Raw genomic sequence first — 23,641 nt, 5'->3', positions numbered from 1 at the left:
TTTAAAATACAATCTCTTCAATTTACAAGGATGTAAACTAAAGCTCTGGGAAGGAAGTATATTTGGACATTTGGAACCAAATTCAGCGTTGCTTCTGTCAATGAGGAATACATATACCAATCACACTTCCTTATATGTAATCATTATTAATAACATAACAATGCTTTATATTTGAAAAACAAGTTTGTGTGACGAGATTCTATACCGGTGGTTCTGAAACGTGAGAATGGAGGATTTGTTAAAGCACAGACTGCCGACCCCACCCCTAAGAGTTTCCGGTTCTGTGGGTCGGGGGCTGGGGAGCGGGGGAGAACCCCGAGAGTTTAAGAGGAACCCTACTAATCTTACCTCAGCAACTCTCTCAGCTTAACTGGCCCGCTTGGCGCGCTGAAAGAACTACAAGTCCCAGCGTGCCCCGCGCGCGACGGGAGGAAAGTCGGGCACTTCCGGTCCACGCAGAGCCTTGTCCCCGCGTCTCGACGTGTCACTGGCGGCGCCGCCGCGGCTGTGGCACGATAAGGCGCTGACTGGGGGAGTTTGAGGCGGCGGCGGCGACCCCGGCCTGGATCTGTCCCGGCGCGGAAGGGTTCTGGGGTCCGTGGGGAACAGGAAAGGGAGGTGGCGGCTCAGCCCGCTCGGGGCACGATGTTGAACATGTGGAAGGTGCGGGAGCTGGTGGACAAAGCGTGAGTATCTGGGGTCAGTTGTGGCCGAGGCCCACGCGGGGGAGGGGCGGGGGGAAAGGGGAGCCCGGTCTGCGCGCGGGGCCTCCCGCGTCACGCCCCCCGTCTCGGCCGGCCCCATCATGGCGGCGTCCGGCTGTCTCCTCGGCCCCGGGCCGCGTCCCGAACCGCCAGTCTGGGAAGGGACCCTTCTTCGTTCGAAACATCCTCTTAGCCCCCTTCTCTCCTATGCAGGCCGTCCTCACCCTGCCCCTACCCCCACCCTTCTAGGCACAGACACTTTGGTCGGGGAGGGGGCGGGGTTGTCTAGAGATGGGTCAGTGCCCTGGCCGGAGAGCTGTCTTGGCCCCAGGCTTTGGGCTTTGCCTCCTGGGCAGCAGCGAAAGCTTGCGGGTGGAGGACTCACTTCACTGGCTCTCTGTGCACCTTAGAGTGTGGTGCAGAGACCTTAGGCCTGCTCGGGAGGTGTCCTTTACCTTGCTGGGTTTCTTTTAATTCCTAATTAACCTGAAGTGTTGGAGTGGGTGGTAGGTGTAACAAGTGGCCACTGTGGTCAGACTGAAGTTACTCAAGAGAAGACTCATCCTTCGCTTTTCTAACATCAGTGAGAGTAGATCACCACATAGCTTACTGTGATTCTTTTCCTCTGTTTCCTTTTCCACTACACTTCATTTTTGGAGGGCCACTTGTTCCATTTGGTTTAATTAACAAGTCATTGAATTAACAAGAAATTTCCCCTAAAGAAGGAAACAACCTGGGTTTATATCCTGTTGATCTACTTTTAACTTCCCTGACAGGTAAAATGTTGATTTTATAGTTGATTTTCTTTAAGATTTAAGTTGTAACTTTAGTATCTTACACTTAAATTGAGTGTATCAGATAGATATAACAGTGGTTAAGTAAGGTCTGCTAGGCCAGCAGGAAGTAAAGTTTAAGAGTTTTCCCCTTCCTTTCGGGTTTTAGTGATGATACAATGTGTGGTGACAAAAACATTTCATTTGTGCCACTCACCCAACCTAAAATCAGGAAGTGTAGATGGCAAATTCTTCAGGCTTTCTTGACCCCAGAAAAAATAATTCATTAAGAGATACAAACTACTAGGTATAAAATAAATTAGATCCAAGGATGTAATGTACAGCACAGGGAATATAGCCAATATTTTATAATCACTTTAAACAGAGTATAATATATGAAAATATCGAATCGCTATTGTACACCCGAAGCTAATATTATAAATCAGCTACACTTCAATAAGAAAAAAATTCACAGTGGCTTGGGTAATACCTCAGATAGAATTTAGAGTCTGACCATATTTTCAAGTTTTCTGTGCTCCCAAGAAGGCAGTAGAGTGCCTAAGGAGCACAGGTTTGTGAACCTGCAGAGCTGGATTCAAGCTCTGTAACCTTGGCAGATTACTTAACCTTGAAGTGCCCCAGTTTTCTCAGGTGCAATATGAAAATAATGATAGATACTTAAAGTGTTGTTGTGAGAATTAAGGGCTAAGGACTTAGATAGCATATAAAGCCCTTAATACAGTAGGTTTAGATCAGTGTGCTTTTGATAACTATAGCAGATGTTCTGCATCAAGAGTAAGATTAAACTTCATTAAGAGAGAAGCTCCATGTTTGAAAAGTGATTTGGTGATTTTGCTTTATCAGCTATTTATTTGACCGTTAAGTTCTCAGTCCTTTATTTTAGGTTTGTTTTGCTATTTATATAACCTTTGCTTTCCAAAGATAAAATAAAATCATGGTGGTTTTTTTTCAGATCCAGGTTCGTTGGTTGTTTTTTAATATTTGGTGTAAGACTAGGATACCAGCTTAAATAGTCTTTAAAAATCCAAAAGCCTCTACAAAACTATCTCTTTATTTCTTAGCCAGAGGACAGTGGAAGAAAAACCACTAAAAAAACACTTTCTTTTCTTAGGGGACTAAGTCTGTAGTACTCAAAAATTTGAAGAGACTGTACATTTTTCAGGAGACAAGTCAAGGCAATATTTCTGCTTTAATTGTTCGTTTCATATTGTTTTTATCACCTTTGTTACTAATTTTCAAGCGCTTCAGGTTAAATTTGTCACATAAATAGTTATCAAGTCAATCTAATGGAAGAGCTGCTGTTGAAAAATAACTTCTCTCTTCCTTTTTACTACCCAATTTAGAATGGAGACTTGAACCAAGTTATTCAAGAACATGTAAGAACGTTGCCACCAAGGACTTTTTAAAGCTTTCGTGGGTGTCTGACACATGATATTAGGATTACAACATGAGGTTATTTTACTGATGAATACTCGGAATTTAATTTTCATCTTTCACTGGCAGGAGAGAAGAAATTCTTCCCCCCAAATGAAAGCATTTTACAGAAGCAGTAACTGTGGCACTGTGCGCATTTAGACTGTTCACCTTAAATTGCCATAATGAAGGTGAAGCAGATCCATAGAACCGCTGTTCTGATTATCAAGGGGATAAGGTGATGAGGAAACTTGCAAATGAGGAAACAATGAAGTGATTAAGGACTGCTCTGAGAGCTTTGTTGAATAGAAATGAGGCTTTATATGATAGAGCACTGGCTAGAGGTTTAGGAGACCTGGGTTCAGATTCTGATACTGCCTTTTAAGTTAGCCGTATGTCTGATCTGAGGCAGAATCATATGACTCTCCAGACCTTGGATTCCTCATCTTTAAATTGATGGGATTGGGCTAGAGTAAGACTTTTTCCAACTTCGCTGGCATATTGGAGGCATGAATTTCTATCAGGGGGCAAAGAAACAGAGCAAATATTTCATAAGAGCAGATAAATTTTAGAAAGTCATTATCCTCCAGAGACAGTTGCAGCTGAAAAAAGAATTTTGTTTAAATGTGGCAATCAATAAGTATTATATTTAAATGCTTTATGCAGTAAATAAGTGCAACCCATGACTCTGGAAAATTAGGACTTTTATTTAGCATATATCCCTACCCATTGAGGTTTACTTCAGAAAGAAAAATGTGGTCTTTGAAAATGTGTCCTCTGGAGCTACTGTTAGATCCAGCATGGTGGCAGTTCTTAAGTATAATGATATATTTCAAATACTGGCTTTTGAGATTTTATGGAAGGTTGGGGAGGTATTTTCCACAATTGTTGCACCTGCTGGTGGTAGTAAATGGCTCTGTTTTGCAGAACATTGTGGAACTGAGGAAAAGCTGATAAAACCATAGGCCAGCCAGAGCTTGGAGTGCCAGTTTCCTCCCACTTGTACTCGAGTTGCATTAAAGAGAGCTGTGGCAGGAAAGGATAAGTGGCACCACTCCCACCAACTGGGAAAAGCTCGACCATCGTCATCCTTTGACCTGCCTCCCTTTATTTGAGGCTGTAATAAAATTGAACATTATTAAAATTGAACATAAAATTATATTTTGTTATCCTGTTTATGGTATAAATTGAAAGTTGCTACAGTTCTGTTGTCTTTTTTCTTCAAATTTTGGAAATGCAGTGAAGGTAACCTGGTAGTGGTCAATCAAACTGCTACTTACTGTTCAAGCCCAGCCAATCCTTCTCTTTCATGCAGGGAGTAGTATTAACAGTAAATCTATTTCATCAGTGGCCCCTATTCTTTTTACGATAGTGATTCAAACAGGGCTGGCCAAGGTCCTAAGGCAACTGCTATAGATACTCCATTTTAAGTTATTCTCTTAAGCATAGCTTGCATTTTTTCTCCCATAAGTTGATTTTTGTTGGTGTTATTTGCATGATTTTAGTTTCTAAATGGTCACATAATGTAATAGAACTGTGGAAACTACTGATCTAGTCTAGCTGACCCCAGAGGGAGAACCCTTTGCTTTTATAGAAAATATTTCATTCAGTTATTTCAACAGATAATACATTTATTATTTATTGGAATAGTACTGTATTTTCTGAACTTGAAAAATACAATACCTGCCTTCAAGAAATTTGCCACTGCAAATTGGTGCACTTGAACTTATCATTGGTTTTCCACTTCAGTCCTCGGATGTGTTCCCCCTATTTCCCTATCTTACCAGTAAATCTCTGTTCAGTTTGCTTCTTAGAACTTGAAAACAAAGGTGATTTTCAGCTTTCTGGTCTCCCCCTATCAACTTTTCTTTAAACCAGTTGTTATTGCTGAAACAGTAAATTCATTATCCTTCCTTCCTCTCTTCTAGTAACTGGACACAAGTAGATATTAAGACTTTAATTGCAAAGAAAGATGATTTTATCTTTGCCAGCATTTCTTAGGAGTGATTTTCTGTAGTTCAAATTAGTCTGTTTAGTACCATTGCCAAGGTGCTTTTAAAAAGCTCTTAGCTGCCTCTTACATTTTCCTGTGCCCTTCCTGTTTTCAAGTAGTTTTTCATTTGTTTACTATGCATCCACTCAAAGTATTTGGCCTTTTTTATTTTAAGTACCACTTAATAGTACTCACTCCTAGGTTTTACAGTATGACTCCACAGTTGAAGCTTTTTCTATGCCCTTGTATTATTTTCTTACTTATTTCCAATGTTTATTTAATATTTCCTTTAAGAAAAAAAGGAAGAGTATAGGCAGCTTAAATAACTTTTTTTAGTCTTGAAGAAATTTTATTGTTTTATCTTTAATATTTAGATCTGTCTGGTTGGAATTTACTCTTTGGCTTTTATTATGAAAGATTTCAAATATATCCAAAACTGGAGGGACTGTTGTAATGAACCTCTGTGTACACAGACCTAACTTCAACAGTCTGACTAGTCTTGCTTTATCTGTGCCTCTGCCTACCACCCCCACTCCGTATTATTTTGAAGCAAATTCCAGACACTGTATCATTTCATCTATAAGTATATCAATCTCCAAAAAGTAAAGAGTCAATTTTTTTTATCATAATCATAATACCATTATCACACCTTTTAATATCAAATGCCCAATCAGCATTTGTTTCTCATTTGCCTCATGATTCCTCTTTGATGTTTCTGAGTTGGTGGGTATATCTCTTGATTCTTTTAATGTGTAGGCTGAATCTCTGTCTTCTTTTTTTCCCTCTTAAGGTTTACGTATTAAAGAAACTGAGTTTTTTGTACTTTCCTCAGTTTGGTTTTTGCTAATTGGATCCCATAGGGTTGTTTAAGTGTTTTTCTAACCTCTGTATTTCCTGCAATTTGGTAATTTTATCTACTCACTTGATAAATTCAAGTTCCAATTTGGGGGGCAGCAAGACTACTTCATAGATTCAAAGTACATTTTTAGTACTTGTAATGGGTCTTATGTATAAAGATTTAGCTCTCTTTAGTCTCAGCTGATACTACTTAACATTCTGGGACAATGTATTTAACTGTTTATTCTTTTTTTTCCCCTAACGTGTCACTGCATATGAGCTTTCGTTGTTTAGTCTAATTATGTGAGTGTGTCCATCTACGTATATATATTTTTGATTTATTTATTTATTATTTTTTTGGCTGAATTGGGTCTTTGTTGCTGCGCGCGGGCTTCTCATTGCGGTGGATTCTCTTATCGCGGAGCACGGGCTCTAGACATGTGAGCTTCAGTAGTTGTGGCACACAGGCTCAGTAGTTATGGCTCATGGGCTCTAGAGCTCAGGCTCAGTAGTTGTGGTGCTCGGGCTTAGTTGTTCCGCAGCATGTGGAATCCTCCCGGACCAGGGCTTGAACCCGTGTACTTGTATTGGCAGGTGAATTCTTTTTTTTTTTTTCTAACTGGTGACAATGTTCTTTATTCTCTTCCTTCTTTTCTACTGTTTTTTTTTTTTTTTTTTTTTTTTTTTTTTTTTTTGCGGTACGTGGCCCTCTCACTGTTGTGGGCTCTCCCATTGCGGACCACAGGCTCTGGACATGCAGGCTCAGTGGCCATGGCTCACGGGCCCAGCCGCTCCACGGCATGTGGGATCCTCCTGGACCGGGCACGAACCCATGTCCCCTGCATCGGCAGGTGGACTCTCTACCACTGCGCCACCAGGGAAGCCCTCTACTAATTATTTTTTTAACATCTTTATTGGAGTATAATTGCTTTACAATGGTGTGTTAGTTTCTGCTTTATAACAAAGTGAATCAGCTATACATATACATATATCCCCATATCTCCTCCCTCTTGAGTCTCCCTCCCACCCTCCCTATTCCACCCCTCTAGGTGGTTACAAAGTGCCGAGCTGACCTCCCTGTGCTATGCAGCTGCTTCCCACTAGCTATCTATTTTACATTTGGTAGTATTCGTAAGTCCATGCCACTCTCTCACTTTGTCCCAGCTTACCCTTCCCTCTCCCCGTGTCCTCAAGTCCATTCTCAATGTCTGCGTCTTTATTCCTGTCCTGCCCCTGGGTTCTTCATAACCTTTTTTTCGTTAGATTCCATATATATGTGTTAGCATGCGATATTTGTTTTTCTCTTTCTGACTGACTTCACTCTGTATGACAGACTCTAGGTCCATCCACCTCACTACAAAAAACTCAATTTCGTTTCTTTTTATGGCTGAGTAATATTCCATTGTATATATGTGCCATATCTTCTTTATCTATTCATCTGTCGATGGACACTTAGGTTACTTCCATGTCCTGGCTATTATAAACAAGGCTGCAATGAACATTGTGGTACATGACTCTTTTTTTTTTTTTGCTGTACGCGGGCCTCTCACTGCTGTGGCCTCTCCCGTTGCGGAGCTCAGGCTCTGGACGCGCAGGCTCAGCGGCCATGGCTCACGGGCCCAGCTGCTCCACGGCATGTGGGATCTTCCCGGACCGGGGCACGAACCTGTGTCCCCTGCATTGGCAGGTGGACTCTCAACCACTGCGCCACCAGGAAGGCCCCCTACATGACTCTTTTTGAATTATGGTTTTCTCAGGGTATATGCCCAGTAGTGGGATTGCTGGGTTGTACGGTAGTTCTATTTTTAGTTTTTTAAGGAACCTCAATACTGTTGTCCATAGTGGCTGTATCAGTTTACATTCCCACCAACAGTGCAAGATGGTTCCCTTTTCTCCACACCCTCTCCAGCATTTATTGTTTCTAGATTTTTTGATCATGGCCATTCTGACTGGTATGAGGTGATACCTCATTGTAGTTTCGATTTGCATTTCTGTAACGATTAGTGATGTTGAGCATTCTTTCATATGTTTGTTGGCAATGTGTATATCTGCTTTGGAGAAATGTCTGTTTGGGTCTTCTGCCCATTTTTGGATTGGGTTTTTTTTTTGATGTTGAACTGCATGAGTTACTTGTAAATTTTGGAGATTAATCCTTTGTCAGTTGCTTCATTTGCAAATATTTTCTCCCATTCTGAGGGTTGTCTTTTCGTCTTGTTTATCTTTTCCTTTGGTGTGCAAAAGCTTTTAAGTTTCATTAGGTCCCATTTGTTTATTTTTGGTTTTATTTCCATTTCTCTAGGAGGTGGGTCAAAAAGTATCTAGCTGTGATTTATGTCATAGAGTGTTCTGCCTATGTTTTCCTCTATGAGTTTTATAGTGTCTGGCCTTACATTTCAATCTTTAATCCATTTTGAGTTTATTGTTGTGTATGGTACTAGGGAGTGTTCTAATTTCATTCTTTTACATGTAGCTGTCCAGTTTCCCCAGCACCACTTATTGAAGAGGCTTTTTCTGCATTGTATATTCTTGCCTCTTTTATCAAAAATAAGGTGACCATATGTGTGTGAGTTTATCTCTGGGCTTTCTATCCTGTACCATTGACCTATATTTCTGTTTTTGTGCCAGTACCATACTGTCTTGATTACTGTAGCTTTGTAGTATAGTCTGAAGTCAGGGAGTCTGATTCCTCCAGCTCTGTTCTTCTTTCTCCAGATTGCTTTGGCTATTCAGAGTCTATTGCATTTCCATACAAATTATGAAATTTTTTGTTCTGGTTTGTGAAAAATGCCAGTGGTAGTTTGATAGGGATTGCATTGAATCTGTAGATTGCTTTGGGTAGTAGAGTCATTTTCACAATGTTGATTCTTCCAATCCAAGAACATGGTATATTTCTCCATCTGTTTGTATTATCTTTAATTTCTTTCATCAGTGTCTTATAGTTTTCTGCATACAGGTCTTTTGTCTCCCTAGGTAGGTTTATTCCTAGGTATCTTATTCTTTTTGTTGCAGTGGTAAATGGGAGTGTTTCCTTGATATCTCTTTCAGATTTTTCATCATTAGAGTATAGGAATCAAGAGATTTCTGTACATTAATTTTGTATCCTGATACTTTCCCAAATTCATTGATTAGCTCTGGTAGTTTTCTGGTAGCATCTTTAGGATTCTCTATGTATAGCATCATGTCATCTGCAAACAGTGACAGCTTTACTTTTTCTTTTCTGATTGGGATTCCTTTTATTTCTTTTTCTTCTCTGATTGCTGTGGCTAAAACTTCCAAAACTATTTTGTATAATAGTGGTGAGAGTGGATAACCTTGTCTTGTTCCTGATCTTAGTGGATATAAAGTTTCAGTTTTTCACCATTGAGAATGATGTTGGCTGTGAGTTTGTCATATATGGCCTTTAATATGTTGAGGAAAGTTCCCTCTGTGCCTACTTTCTGGAGGGTTTTTATCATAAATGGGTGTTGAATTTTGTCAAAAGCTTTTTCTGCAGCTATTGAGATGATCATGTGGTTTTTATCCTTCAGTTTGTTAATATGGTGTATCACATTGATTGATTTGCATATATTGAAGAATCCCTGCATTCCTGGGATAAACCCCACTTGATCATGGTGTATGATCCTTTTAATGTGCTGTTGGATTCTGTTTGCTAGCATTTTGTTGAGGATTTTTGCATCTATGTTCATCAGTGATATTTGCCTGTAGTTTTCTTTGTTTGTGACATCTTTGTCTGGCTTTGGCATCAGGGTGATGGTGACCTCATAGAATGATTTTGGAGTGTTCCTCCATCTGCTAAATTTTGGAAGAGTTTGAGAAGGATACGTGTTAGCTCTTCTCTGAATGTTTGACATAATTTGCCTGTGAAGCCATCTGGTCCTGGGCTTTTGTTTGTTGCAAGATTTTTAATCATAGTCTCAATTTCAGTGCTTGTGATTGGTCTTTTTATATTTTCTGTTTCTTCCTGGTTCAGTCTTGGAAGGTTGTGCTTTTCTAAGAATTTATCCATTTCTTCCAGGTTGTCCACTTTATTGGCATATCGTTGCTTGTAGTAATCTCTCATGATCCTTTGTATTTCTGCAGTGTCAGTTGTTACTTCTCCTTTTACATTTCTGATTCTATTGATTTGAGTCTTCTTCCTTTTTTTCTTGATGGGTCTGGCTAATGGTTTATCAATTTTATTTATCTTCTCAAAGAACCAGCTTTTAGTTCTATTGATCTTTGCTATTGTTTCTTTCATTTCTTTTTCATTTTTATTTCTGATCTGATCTTTATGATTTCTTTCCTTCTGCTAACTTTGGGGTTTTTTTTCTTTTTCTTTCTCTAATTGCTTTAGGGGTAAGGTTAGGTTGTTTATTTGAGATGTTTCTTGTTTCTTGAGGTAGGATTGTATTGCCGTAAACTTCCGTCTTAGAACTGCTTTTGCTGCATCCTATAGATTTTGGGTCGTTGTGTTCTCGTTATCATTTATTTTTAGGTATTTTTTGATTTCCTCTGATTTCTTCAGTGATCTCTTGGTTATTAAGTAGTGTATTGTTTAGCCTCCATATGTTTGTGTTTTTTACAGATATTTTCCTGTAATTGATATCTAGTCTCATAGCATTGTGGTCAGAAAAGATACTTGATACCATTTTAGTTTTCTGAAATTTACCAAGGCTTGATTTGTGACCCAAGATATGGTCTATCCCAGAGAATGTTCCATGAAGACTTGAGAAGAAAGTGTATTCTCTTGTTTTTGGATGGAATGTCCTATAAACACCAAATAAGTCCATCTTGTTTAATGTATCATTTAAAGCTTGTGTTTCCTTATTTATTTTCATTTTGGGTGATCTGTCCATTGGTGAAAGTGGGGTGTTAAAGTCCCTTACTATGATTGTGTTACTGTTGATTTCCCCTTTTATGGTTGTTAGTATTTGCCGTACATATTGAGGTGCTCCTATGTTGGGTGCATAAATATTTACAATTGTTATATCTTCTTCTTGGATCGATCCCTTGATCATTATGTAGTGTCCTTCTTTGTGTCTTGTAATAGTCTTTATTTTAAAGTCTATTTTGTCTGATATGAGAATTGATACTGCAGCTTTCTTTTGATTTCCATTTTCATGGAATATCTTTTTCCATCCCCTCACTTTCAGTCTGTATGTATCCCTAGGTCTGAAGTGGGTCTCTTGTAGATGGCATATATACGAGTCTTGTTTTTGTATCCATTCAGCCAGTCTGTGTCTTTTGGTTGGAGCATTTAATCCATTTACATTTAAGGTAGTTATTGGTATGTGTGTTTCTATTACCATTTTCTTAATTGTTTTGGATTCGTTATTGTAGGTCTTTTCCTTCTCTTGTGTTTCCTGCCTAGAGAAGTTCCTTTAGCATTTGTTGTAAAGCTGGTTTGGTGGTGCTGAATTCTCTTAGGTTTTGCTTGTCTTTAAAAGTTTTAGTTTCTCCGTCAAATCTGAATGAGATCCTTGCTGGGTAGAGTAATCTTGGTTGTAGTTTTCTACCTTTCATCTCTTTAAATATGTCCTGCCACTCCCTTCTGGCTTGCAGAGTTTCTGCTGAAAGATCAGCTGTTAACCTTATGGAGATTCCCTTGTATGTTATTTGTTGCTTTTCCCTTGCGGCTTTTAATATTTTTTTCCTAGTATTTAATTTTTGGTAGTTTGATTAATATGTGCCTTGGCGTGCCCCTCCTTGGATTTATGGTGTATGGGACTCCCTGTGCTTCCTAGACTTTATTGACTATTTTCTTTCCCATACTAGGGAAGTTTTCAACTATAATCTCTTCAAATATTTTCTCAGTCCCTTTCTTTTTCTCTTCTTCTTCTGGGATCCCTATAATTCAAATGTTGGTGCGTTTAATGTCCCAGAGGTCTCTGAGACTGTCTTCAATTCTTTTCATTCTTTTTTCTTTATTCTGCTCTGCAGTAGTTATTTCTACTATTTTATCTTCCAGGTCACTTATCCATTCTTCTGCCTCAGTTATTCTGCTATTGATCCCTTCTAGAGAATTTTTAATTTCATTTATTGTGTTGTTCATCACTGTTTGTTTTCTCTTTAGTTCTTTGAGGTCCTTGTTAAACATTTCTTGTATTTTCTCCATTCTATTTCCAAGATTTTGGATCATCTTTACTATCATTATTCTGAATTCTTTTTCATGTAGACTGCCTATTTCCTCTCCATTTGTCAGGCTTGGTGGGTTTTTGCCTTGCTCCTTCATCTGCTGTGTGATTTTCTGTCTTCTCATTTTGCTTAACTTATTGTGTTTGGGATCTCCTTTTTGCAGGCTACAGGTTCGTAGTTCCTGTTGATTTTGGTGTCTGTCCCCAGTGGCGAAGGTTGGTTCAGTGGGTTGTGTAGGCTTCCTGGTTGAGGGAACTGGTGCCTGTGTTCTGGTGGATGAGGCTGGATCTTGTCTTTCTGGTGGGCAGGTCTACGTCTGGTGGTGTGTTTTGGGGTGTCTGTGGCCTTATTATGATTTTACCTAGCCTCTGTACTAATGGATGGGGTTGTGTTCCCGTCTTGCTATTTGTTTGGCATAGGGTGCCCAGCACTGTAGCTTGCTGCAGGTCGTTGAGTGGAGCTGGGTCTTAGCATTGAGATGGAGATCTCTGGGAGAGCTTTCGCCATTTGATATTACGTGGAGCCGGGAGGTCTCTGGTGGACCAATGTCCTGAACTTGGCCTCCCACCTCAGAGGCACAGGCCTGACACGCAGCTGGAGCACTAAGACCCTGTCAGCCACATGGCTCAGAAGGAAAGGGAGAAAAAAGAAAGAAAATAAATAAAATAAAGTTATTAAAATAAAAAATAATTATTAAAAATAAAAGAATTAGAAAGTAATTTAAAAAGTGGACAGACAGAACCCTAGGACAAATGGTAAAAGCAAAGCTATATAGACAAAAATCACACAAAGAAGCATACACATACACACTCACAGAAAGAGAATAAGGAAAAAAATATATATATCTTTGCTCCCAAAGTCCACCTTCTCAATTTGGGATGATTTGTTGTCTATTCAGGTATTCTACAGATGCAGGGTACATCAAGTTGATTGTGGAGATTTAATCCGCTGCTCCTGAGGCTGCTGGGAGAAATTTCCCTTTCTCTTCTTAGTTCGCACAGCTCCTGTGGTTCAGCTTTGGATTTGGCCCCGCCTCTCCCTGTAGGTCGCCTGAGGGTGTCTGTTCTTCACTCAGACAGGATGGGGTTTAAGGATAAGCTAATTAGGGGGCTGTGGCTCACTCAAGCTGGGGGGAGGGAAGGGTATGGAATGCGGGGCAAGCCTGTGGCGGCCGAGGCTGGCGTGATGTTGCAACGGGGCAGGTGGATTCTTAACCACTGCGCCACCAGGAAAGTCCCATCTATATATTTTTATAGTAATTTGCTAGCTATCCACACTTTTTTTATTAAATTTTTTTGGCTGCTTTGGGTCTTCGTTCCTGCATGCAGACTTTCTCTAGTTGTGGTGAGCAGGGGCTACTCTTCGTTGTGGTGCGCAGCCTTCTCATTGTGGTGGCTTCTCGTTGCAGAGCACAGGCTCTAGTCCCGTGGGCTTCAGTAGTTGTGGCAGGCGGGCTCAGTAGTTGTGGCACACGGGCTTAGTTGCTCTGCGGCATGTGGCATCTTCCCAGACCAGGGCTCGAACCAGTGTCTTCTGCATTGGCTGGCGAATTCTTAACCACTGTGCCACCAGGGAAGTCCTATACACACTCTTATATTTAGACATCTCCACGTGATGTTTACTGGATCTGGGAAGAAGTTTGTGGTTCGGAGATTGGAACTGGATTGAAATCTTAGGTCCACCACTAAGAAATAGTGATCTTGGGGATTGGGACAGTATCTCCAAACTTTCCCATCTATAAAATAGGATGGTATTTATTTTACAGGGTTCTTGTGTGGATTATATTTATGTGAAACACTTAGCATAGCACTTGACATAAAATAAAGTCTTGAAACACTGTCATTATTGTATAGTTAAAAAAGTAATTTATAACGTGTAGAAAAAAGTGAAAGGAGTATAGTGTTTGAAGGAATAAAGAAAATGTCAGAGTAGATTATTTACAAGTATGTAAGAGCTGTGTCTCAATATATAAATCATCATTTTCAATGTATATTCACCTCAATAGACATGTTAAGCAATGTATAGGAGAACTTATAAAAATATCTGTAATGTGTGCCTTATGTTGTGTTCACCAAATCACAAATGCCTTTAATATTGTAAAGCATATTACAGAAATAACTCTTTCAAAAGACATAAGTAAGGAATAAAGTCTTTGGAAGGACATATTGCATTTCCATCTGCTAATTTTTATTCAGCTTGTTTTGTATTTTCTCAAGATTTTAAAGATGCTGCTAATCTAAAATATTTCTTCTAAAATATAAAAAGATTTATTTTATGAGGGCAATTTGAAGTTGACAGTCTATCCTTAAAGAAACTGAACAAAATCAGGAAAAAGAATCCTCTAAAATGTGATATCCAATTCATAATCTGATGATGGATGAGCAGTATATATAAGGAAAGCACATTGCAGTGTGCTTTCCAGTTTTTCAGTACACTCTCCCAAACTGGCAAGAAATTCTTTTGGCTTACAAGAGCCCTTTAGCCAGAAAATTTCATACAGGTAAAATAACATAATGCATTCCCATGTATTGATAGCTCCTCATGACTATGGACTATAGTAAATATGAGTGATTTTGTTAATGTGTAACAATAGCCAAGATGTTTTGTACTTAAGGGAAGTCTAGTTAGCCAATTATTTTGGAGTGTCTTCTCTTGACATACGAATTGTATTTACTTTAGAAATTCTTAGGAGAGTAAGTTCTACCTAATTCTAATATAAATTTTTTTATAACTTCCATACAAACTCACCATTATGTGATAAACGTGTATGTATGCATTTTAAAATGTTTCACTCAAAAAAATTCTCGTCCAGATAGGGTTTTTTTTCTTTGGCCATGCCACATGACTTATGCAATCTTAGTTCCCCGGCCAGGGCTTGAATGGGACCCTCTCAGTGAAAGCATGGAGTCCTAATCACTAGCCTGCCAGGGAATTCCCTTAGGTAGCTTTTATTTTTATAGTAGAAAGAAGACATATATTTAAAATTCAATTTCTTGTTTTTCTTGCTATTTGTTTCTATGCAGTTTTAGCAGTTTTAGCAAATCATTAAAGAACAGTGCATATTCATCACTTGTAATTTTTAAAAGTGACTTAAGATTGTATGATAAACACTTTTTACTTGAAGTTAAACCATAATGGTTAAAAATAATATCCTTAGTTTGATATGTTTGGTTTATAGTTATAAGTTTGGTACTGAATGGGTTTCTGAAGTGTGGCTCATTTCTCATGAAGGCATATAAAAATTTTAATCCTATAATCTGTTCCGTCCGCTGCCTCTGGGATATAAACTCCTTGAGGGCGGGGACTTCGTTTTGTTTACTGCTATATTACTTACTCCAAGTACAGTGTGTGACATACAGTAGGTGTTCAATAAATATTTTTTTGAATGAGTATGTTAAATTTGGTAAGTTGTTTTATATTACTGAGGAAATCTTTTAATTACAGATATTTCTTAAAAAAAAACAAATCGTTATTGAGCATTTGTCATGTGCCAAGAACAATAGTGACAACATTATTATTATTCTCAATTTGTGGTTGAGGAAAATGACCACAGAGAAGTCCAGAAACTTGCCCGAAGTAACACATCTAGAAAATAGAGTCTAGATTTAAATCTAGTGTCTGCTTTCAGAACATATATTTAACAGTTTTTGCTAACTTGTACAAGACATTATTCACTGTAATAGAGGTGAATTACTAGTGTATGCCTTAAACAAGTTAAAAATTACTTGTAAAAAGTTTATAATAAGCTTCTGAACCAAATTCAATGAGTATTTATTCCTTTTTTCCATATATGTACCAGTCATAAAAGAAAATTTTTCTGGCCTCTTGTAATACTCTGAATAATGTAAGTAGGATGCCCCTCAGTGATCGAGAAGCAAACAGTTGTAGGTGAAAAACGAAGTCTTTTTTTCCTTGTAATGAACTTGCTCACTGTAATTAATCCTAAAAAGAATGTCATGACAGTCATGAGCTGTAGTATGTGTTTCAGAATTAGTCCCCTGTAGCCAGCTTCCACAACTTTAATACGTTTCACACAATTTTTTGATCTTTATATTGTGGTCAGTTAGCTGTGCCTGTAGCGCTATGTCTTATTACTCTCTGATTTATGTACAACTTTTCCCAATTTTTCTTATGCTCAGATTGAATAATTTGGGAATAATTTTCCCTAGTTCATTATGTACCTATCCAAGGAGTATGTTTTTGGCATAGGTTGTAAATGTTTAAATGGTATATAATAACTGAAAATATATTACTGATATCCTTACTAATCTTCGCCATATCTTATAAGGATCTTTCAGTGAGTACTTATCAAATATCTACAATAAGCACTGTACAGTACTGTAAACTGACTGACAGACCTTATAGTTCCAGTAGCAGCTTATGAATCTGTGAAGTGGATGCACATGACAAGCACATGAAAAAGACAGAATAATATAAGATGATATGATATCTGAATTTGGGGTATAGGTATATATACTGTAGAAATTCAGGGAATGGAAAGAACAATTAAGACAGAGCAAAGGCTTAATGAAAAAGATAGATCCTGGTATTTCAAAATATGTGTTTGCTGAAAGGAGGATAAGGCCAAATAAGGAATCAAACATGGAGTGAAAAATCTTAAACACAGGTCAAACGATGTGGGCTCACTGATAAGAACCTACTCCCAAATGGTTCCAAGCAGAGGATGACATTACTGAATACTGTCTAAGAAGCTGTTCTGTTGCAAAGAGAGGTCCCCCTTCCACCCCAATCTCATAGTCCAGATTAAATAATTTAAAGTGTAGATGTTTGGTGGTTTGTGTTTGTTTGAGTTTGAGGGGAAATAAATTATTTAGGCTTCAAAATTTTAGTAGTGAGGTTCTGGAAACAATTTCCTTCATGTCAGAAAAATTGAGCCTAGTTTTTGGGATTTGGAAATGCATTTGAGTAAATCTAAGTTTAATCCATCATGGATGAAAATGGGGGAAAAAACTATTGCTGACTTACTTAATATTTTTAAGTTTTAAATTTTATTTAAAAATTTTAAATTATTTGAGTTCACTTACCGGTAGTTTTACAAACTTATCACTGCTGAGGTGCAGGATTTCTCATTTTATTATTCTATTGATAGGATTTCTTAGTTATATACTTTCAGTTAGTGTTTGATATTTGGCAGTGCATCTGAACCTAATCACATAGAAGTGAAAACATCTATAAGTGATGTGATCAAACTGTACAACGTCAAGCATTTGTGTCTACAAAGATGTGGTTTTCACTTTTTTTTTGTTTTTTGTTTTTTGTTTTTGTGGTACACGGGCCTCTCACTGCTGTGGCCTCTCCTGTTGTGGAGCACAGGCTCTGGACGCACAGGCTCAGCAGCCATGGCTCACAGGCCCAGCTGCCCCGCGGCACATGGGATCTTCCCGGACCGGGGCACGAACCCGTGTCCCCTGCATCGGTAGGCGGACTCTCAACCACTGCAGTTTTCACATATTGTCCCAGTGCAGGATGTTTCATAATTTTCTCATTCTCTTAGAAGGGTTTTATGCTTTTTTTTTAAGCTTAAGTAATTTTAGTACTTTCTTTTAGATTTTTTTCCTGAAGGAGTATCATAATATAGTTAATAAAATTACCTTAATAGGGTATTTTAAATAGGGTGCCACATATTTTAAAAGATAATTTGTTATGAGTATGCCCAAGCTGAGTAAACTTCTTTGGGTTTCAGTTTTATTTTTAAATGAGGGGTGGGAGGAGTAATTTGAGGGAAGACATCATAAGTCAAGAGACTTTTTGTGCATTTCTGAATGAAATGGGCATAAGGTCTACCTTCCAGGAATGATGAGAGAATTAAATGAGTTAATATATTGTGAAAAGGTTTACCATTGTGTTCTCAGTAAATTCTTGTTCTTTTGTTTTGTTTGGTTATTATGAGATAGCTTTTAAAAGGTGTAACCTAAAATTAAAAGATATAGGTGAACAAAAACTGTCATTCCTTAGATTAGTTCTAAAGAGTAGGAATTTAAAAGTTGGCAAAAAATGTTAATAAACTTTAAACCCCTCTAACAGTAAAAATTTTTACTATTATTTTAGTAGCTACTCTTTTATCATACCTGTAAAAACTAGAATTGGGATTTATGATGCTAACAATTCTTATGCTATGCTCTTTTTTTAATACACTGGGTTATTTGATTTGCTTCTGAAACCAGTTTAACATATGACATCTCTTGATAAGAAAAACATCACACTGTCCTTTCTTTTTTGGAAAAAAAAATTGATTTACTAAGTAACCTGAGCAAGTGACCTTAAGCAACTGTCAGCAATAGGAAAGATTGTTTCACAATTAAACTTACACACAAAACAATGCAAGTCTGAAGCTGCTTAAAGTAGAGAAGGACTGTTTCTGGTTGTTGAATAGGAGTAATATTCCCATACTTAAAAAAAATATGGACCTCAGGAGCTTACGCTTTCAAAATTTATTAGAAGTTGCATTTGAGGAACTTGTGCTTGAATTGTTAATGTGTGTCATAAGATATACAGTTGAATTTGTAATGACTGGTATTTCCAGAACAATTTTCAAATAAATACTTTATGCTAAATATTTAACTAAAAGTTTTTCTAGCAAGTGGGAATGGGTGTCCTAGTTATTTAGAGTCATAAATAGAACATTACTGTTGTATCTAAATATAACATTTAGCTAGCTTTTATTAACTTTTGTCATTTAAAAAAATGGTAATAGATTACTGTTTTTCATGGGAACTTTGTAACTAGAATAATCCTAAGAGAGTCCTTGAGGGTGTGATTGGCCTATTTATAAGTTGTGTGAAATGTTTAACCTTCAGGATTTTTTACTCATATAAGTACTTAACATTGCTTGACATGTTAAAATGGTTTGGGGTGTGTGTGTGTGGTAGTTGGTGTACCAAAAGAATGATTTGCATATGCTATGTTACTAATTGTTCTTTTTTACTATAATTTAATTATAAAATAGAATGATACTAATTATAAAAAGTCAGGTGAGCCTAAATTTCATAATGCATTTTAACTGTGATAAACTTCCTTTACATTAAAACTGATGCACTCTATATCTAAAAGCATAATGTATAGTGTTCACTCTATCAAAACTCTTCGATGCTTTAATGGAGGAATGATTGCACTTGAGAAAGCTAGTTACTGCCTAATTTGACACTGAAATAAATGTTCTCCAAATTATAGAATCAAGAAAATGACAGCTTGAAATGAAAAAGAAATAAACCAATCAATCCTTTCATGAAGTTTGACTTAGTTCCAAGTTATTTGTGTTACTTAGAGGGATAGTTTTAGAAAAAAAAATGTTTTTTATTGCCGTTAAGATTCACATAGCATGAAATTAACCTTTTTTTTTTTTTTTTTTTTTTTGCGGTATGCGGGCCTCTCACTGCTGTGGCCTCCCCCGTCGCGGAGCACAGGCTCCGGACGCGCAGGCTCCGGACGCGCAGGCTCAGCGGCCATGGCTCACGGGCCCAGCCGCTCCGCGGCATATGGGATCCTCCCAGACCGGGGCACGAACCCGTATCCCCTGCATCGGCAGGCGGACTCTCAACCACTTGCGCCACCAGGGAGGCCCGAAATTAACCATTTTAAAGTATTGAATCCAGTAGTGTTTAGCACATTCACAGTGTTGTGCAGTGAGGCAGATTTTTAACTAACTTTTTATTTTGAAATCAAAGTTTTAAGAATAGCAAAGAGAATACCTGTATACCCTTTATCCATATTCACCAATTTTTAAGATTTTGCCATAATTACTTGTCATTTCCCTCCTCTTCTACTCTCTATTTCTCTGTCTGCGCGCACACGCGCTCTCTCTCTCTCTCTCTCTCTCTCTCTCATCTGATCCATTTGAAAGTAGGTTACATGACCCCTTTGCCTCAAGACTTAAGTGTGTATTTTCTGAGAACAAGGTTTATTCTCCATATGGCTATGATATAGTTATCAGATTCAGAAGATTTAACATTGAAACAATAATTTTATCTCCCTGTAGCCCATATTCCAATATTGCCAGTTATCCCACTCCAGTACAGGATTCTATCTGGGATCATGTATTTAATTGTCATGACTCTTTACTCTCCTTTAATGAAAAGTTCCTTAACCTTTCTTCCTAACAAAAATGGCATTGGCACTTTTGAAGGTTATAGACCAGTTATTTTATAAAATATTCCTCAATTTAAGTTTAGCTGGTACTTCCTCAGGTTATGTATTCTGAGCTGGAAAATTACATTAAGTGATGCTGTGTCCTTTTCAGGGGGAAAGCAATTTCTGTATGTTGCTCAATAGTGATGTTAATTTTGGTCACTCATTCAAGGTGTTGTCTGACTCCTCTACCATATAGTCACTATTTATCTAATTGCAACTAATAAGCAATCTGTGGGGAGGTACTCTGAGACCCCCTCCTCATCAGACTCCCCCCTGGATTTAGCATCTACAGATGATTGCTTGAGCCAGTCTTTACTATAATGGTTAAAAATAGTGATGCTCATCCCTCCCCTTCTCTTCAGAGTTATCAGTTTACTTTAAGCAAGAGCTGTTATTTTTTTTCTTTCCTCCATCCCTCTCTCATGGATTTTCATTTTATTCAGTGGATTGTAATCTATTACTGTCTGCCACTTATTTCAGTACTCAAATTGTCACTGATGTAGCCAGTGAGAGCCCTGTGAAGCTGGCCTGTATCCTTTCGTCATGCCGTTTTATTTTTTTTCGCCCTTTCTGGCACAAGGTGTTTCAAGCTTGTCCTGTATTTTCACTGCTTCAGCCCTGGAGTCAGCCATTTCTGCAAGGACCCCTGGCTTTGGTTCTTTTTAGCAGTGGGACAGATTTTAAAAAGAGATTATATGGTAGATTAGAGAGATTTTTGTCATAATTAAGATGTTGCTAGAGCTTCTTACATTTAGGAACACCTACAGTACAGAGAGGTGGCACATGGGATAAAGACCTCTTTGGAAATGTGGTGGTGGTATTTTTCTTTTGGATAATTAACGTTTAACATTTTGTTTTCATATTTTTAAACCTTAAGAGAATAAGATTTGTGAAGGATGCTGCATTGCTATTCTCTCCTGCTATTCCCACATCCAGCAATGTAATTTGTTTTCAGTAAATCAATTAAGTATGAAAAGACAAAAATCAAAGCCCTTGCTATACAAGTATATACATTGTATATAATCTGATTATGTCAATAAAATGCTGTCACAGAGTACACTTTTCCTAATGGTATTTCATGTTACAACCATCTACCTGTACTTCACATACTTTTTATTATATCTCCTGTTTGGCTTTTGAATTGTTTATACTAGCAGCTGATTACTGAGTAATTTAAGTCTCACTTAATTATGGCAGTACTGTTCTAATTAGAATGCTGGATGTTGGTGCTTTATTTAGCTAGCAAATGTAAAATACTTATGTTTGTGACATTTGTAGAAATAAGTATTGAAGATTAATTTCCTGTAGATAATCTTAGGATGTATAGCTTAAATGTAGACTTACGCCTACTTTACCCCCAAACCAAATAGATAACTCATTTGGAATATGAAACACTTATGACTTAAATTGGAAAAAACTGGCCATATGTTGAGTCTCATTTTCTGAACAATTAAAAAAATAACTATATATGCATAAATGTTAAAACACAGCAAAATTACACAATTTTAAATAATTAAATAAAAGTAATTTGAACATTAAGAGTTAGAAGAGCTTGAGAAATTTGCTGGAGATACAACACTGGTGTTTGAGTTTAACATAGGTAATATCCCTTTGGTCATGTTGAGATTTATAAGGAATAATTTGAAAATAATAACTACATAATTAACATTCCCTTTAGACTGATAACATTTTTCAGATGAGTTTTTTAGAATAAATGGTGATGTTCATCTTTTATTGAATGAGTTGTATTCTTAATGCTTAGATAATCTCTGATAGAGAAAACTCAAATTATAGGTATGCTTCTCATGCCAGATACCCATACAACAAAGAGAATGAGGTGTTGTACTAAGGATTGCAGGAAGCCACAGGATAATCGGGCTTACTCATTTAATGAATATTTACTGAGCATCTGGAACTCTTTCAGATACTTGAAGTATAGTTGTAAGCAAGTTTTGGTGGGGAGAGATAAAAAGAACAAGTAAGCAAAATAATTACGTATTTTTTGAGTGTTATGAAGAAAAGGGGCTGAAGTAGAGAATGATGAATGGGGCTGTTTTAATTAGGGTGGTGAGAGGAGACCTGAGAATATGGTATCTACATTAAGACTTAAAGAATTTAGAGCACACAGAGTAAAGGAGAAGTGTTCCAGAGAGAGGGCATTATGGAGTGAGCAAAGACACAGAGTGGGGAAAGAGCTGGTGAGAAAGAGAACAATATGGCAAGAGCATGTGGAAGAGAAGTGGTAGGCTCAGGGACTTGTAGACCACTGCATGGAGTTTGGATTTATTTTAAGTGTATAAAGCCAGTGAGGAATTTTGATAAGCAAAGGAGTGAAATGATCTCACTTATGTACCTTACTCTTGGTACTGAGTTGAATAATAGATTGAGGGTGGGGACAAGCGTAGAAGCGGGGCACTGGTTAAAGTCATGATTATAGCATAGCAGTTAGGAGTGTAAGCTCTGGACCTTTATCTCTGGAGTCAGATCATCTAGGTTCAAATACTGAGGTCACTAATGGTTGTGTGGCCTAGAGTGAGATAACCTCTTTGTACCTCAGTTTCCTCATCTGTAAAATGGGGATAATAGGGCCTCCCTGGTGGCGCAGTGGTTGAGAGTCCGCCTGCCGATGCAGGGGATACGGGTTCGTGCCCCGGTCTGGGAGGATCCCATATGCCGCGGAGCGGCTGGGCCCGTGAGCCACGGCCGCTGGGCCTGCGCATCCGGAGCCTGTGCTCCGCAACGGGAGAGGCCACAACAGTGAGAGGCCCGCATACCGCAAAAAAAAATAAAATAAAAAAAAATAAAATAAAAAAATGGGGATAATAATACTGTCTCATAAAGTTGTTAGGAGAATTAGATGAATTGTTTTTAAAGGGCTTAGACATTGCCTGGCCTGTAGAGTTACAGAAGTGTTTAAGAACCAATAAGCAAATATATATGGCCATCTTATGGAATAGAATGTGAAGCAGGCGATAAAATGTGCTTATTTACCTCTGCCATTTGTGTTACTTTGGAAGGAGCACACAAGAATTACTGCTATGCAGTCTTTGCTTTGCTTAGTTCTTCTGTGGTAATAGATTGTGCCAAGTGAGGGCCTGGTCCAATACGTATGAGTTTCAGTTAACAAGGTGCCATGCAAAGGGAGGGCTGCTTGTATATTAGAATTCCAGCATCTAGAGAAGTGAAATTTATGATGCTCTCAAATTCATAGTTGATACTGAGCATGAGTTTAAAGTCTTTGAAGTTTTTTTTGGGTTTTTTTTTAGCCTTAAATTTCATATTTAGCTCTTTACATGTTTCTGTGGGACACATAAGTCCTATGCCAAGGTATCTTAACTTTTTAAGTCTTTGCTAGGGGTCAGTAAGCTAATTTTAAGGGATATAGTAAATTAACAAGTCTTTCTTGCTGTGATTCCAAAAAGCCTGAGATTGAAACATTCTATGTCAGCTTTTTAAAAAAGAAATTTTGTGAGGGTAGTATTTCTTATGTCATTCTCTTTTGTGTATTTGTTGGTCAGTGGGTGTTTATTTTAGTCCTCTCTATTCATATCTTAATCTCAGCTTCCTTATCTTCCATCCCCCCCCTCTGTTACCAGGAGATCATAGATTTCATTTATGTATTCACTGGTCAGTTATTA

General features: G+C 37.9%; 1 protein-coding gene across 2 annotated transcripts in view; it reads left to right on the top strand.

Moving 5' to 3' along the window:
- Positions 1-441: 441 nt before the first annotated feature.
- CLINT1 (clathrin interactor 1) overlaps positions 442-23,641 on the top strand; it is a 67,777-nt gene continuing 44,577 nt past the window's right edge. For both annotated transcript variants that reach the window (XM_060093730.1, XM_060093729.1), the window contains exon 1: positions 442-686. In XM_060093730.1, the coding sequence (XP_059949713.1) occupies positions 646-686 (41 nt within the window). In that variant the 5' untranslated portion in view covers positions 442-645. The remainder of the gene's footprint in view (positions 687-23,641) is intronic.

This window comes from Mesoplodon densirostris, chromosome 3, assembly GCF_025265405.1.
Source record: "Mesoplodon densirostris isolate mMesDen1 chromosome 3, mMesDen1 primary haplotype, whole genome shotgun sequence".
In the NCBI taxonomy this organism is placed as follows: domain Eukaryota; kingdom Metazoa; phylum Chordata; class Mammalia; order Artiodactyla; family Ziphiidae; genus Mesoplodon; species Mesoplodon densirostris.
Note: the sequence above shows the minus strand (reverse complement) of the source record. Positions and strands in the feature narration are given on the sequence as shown.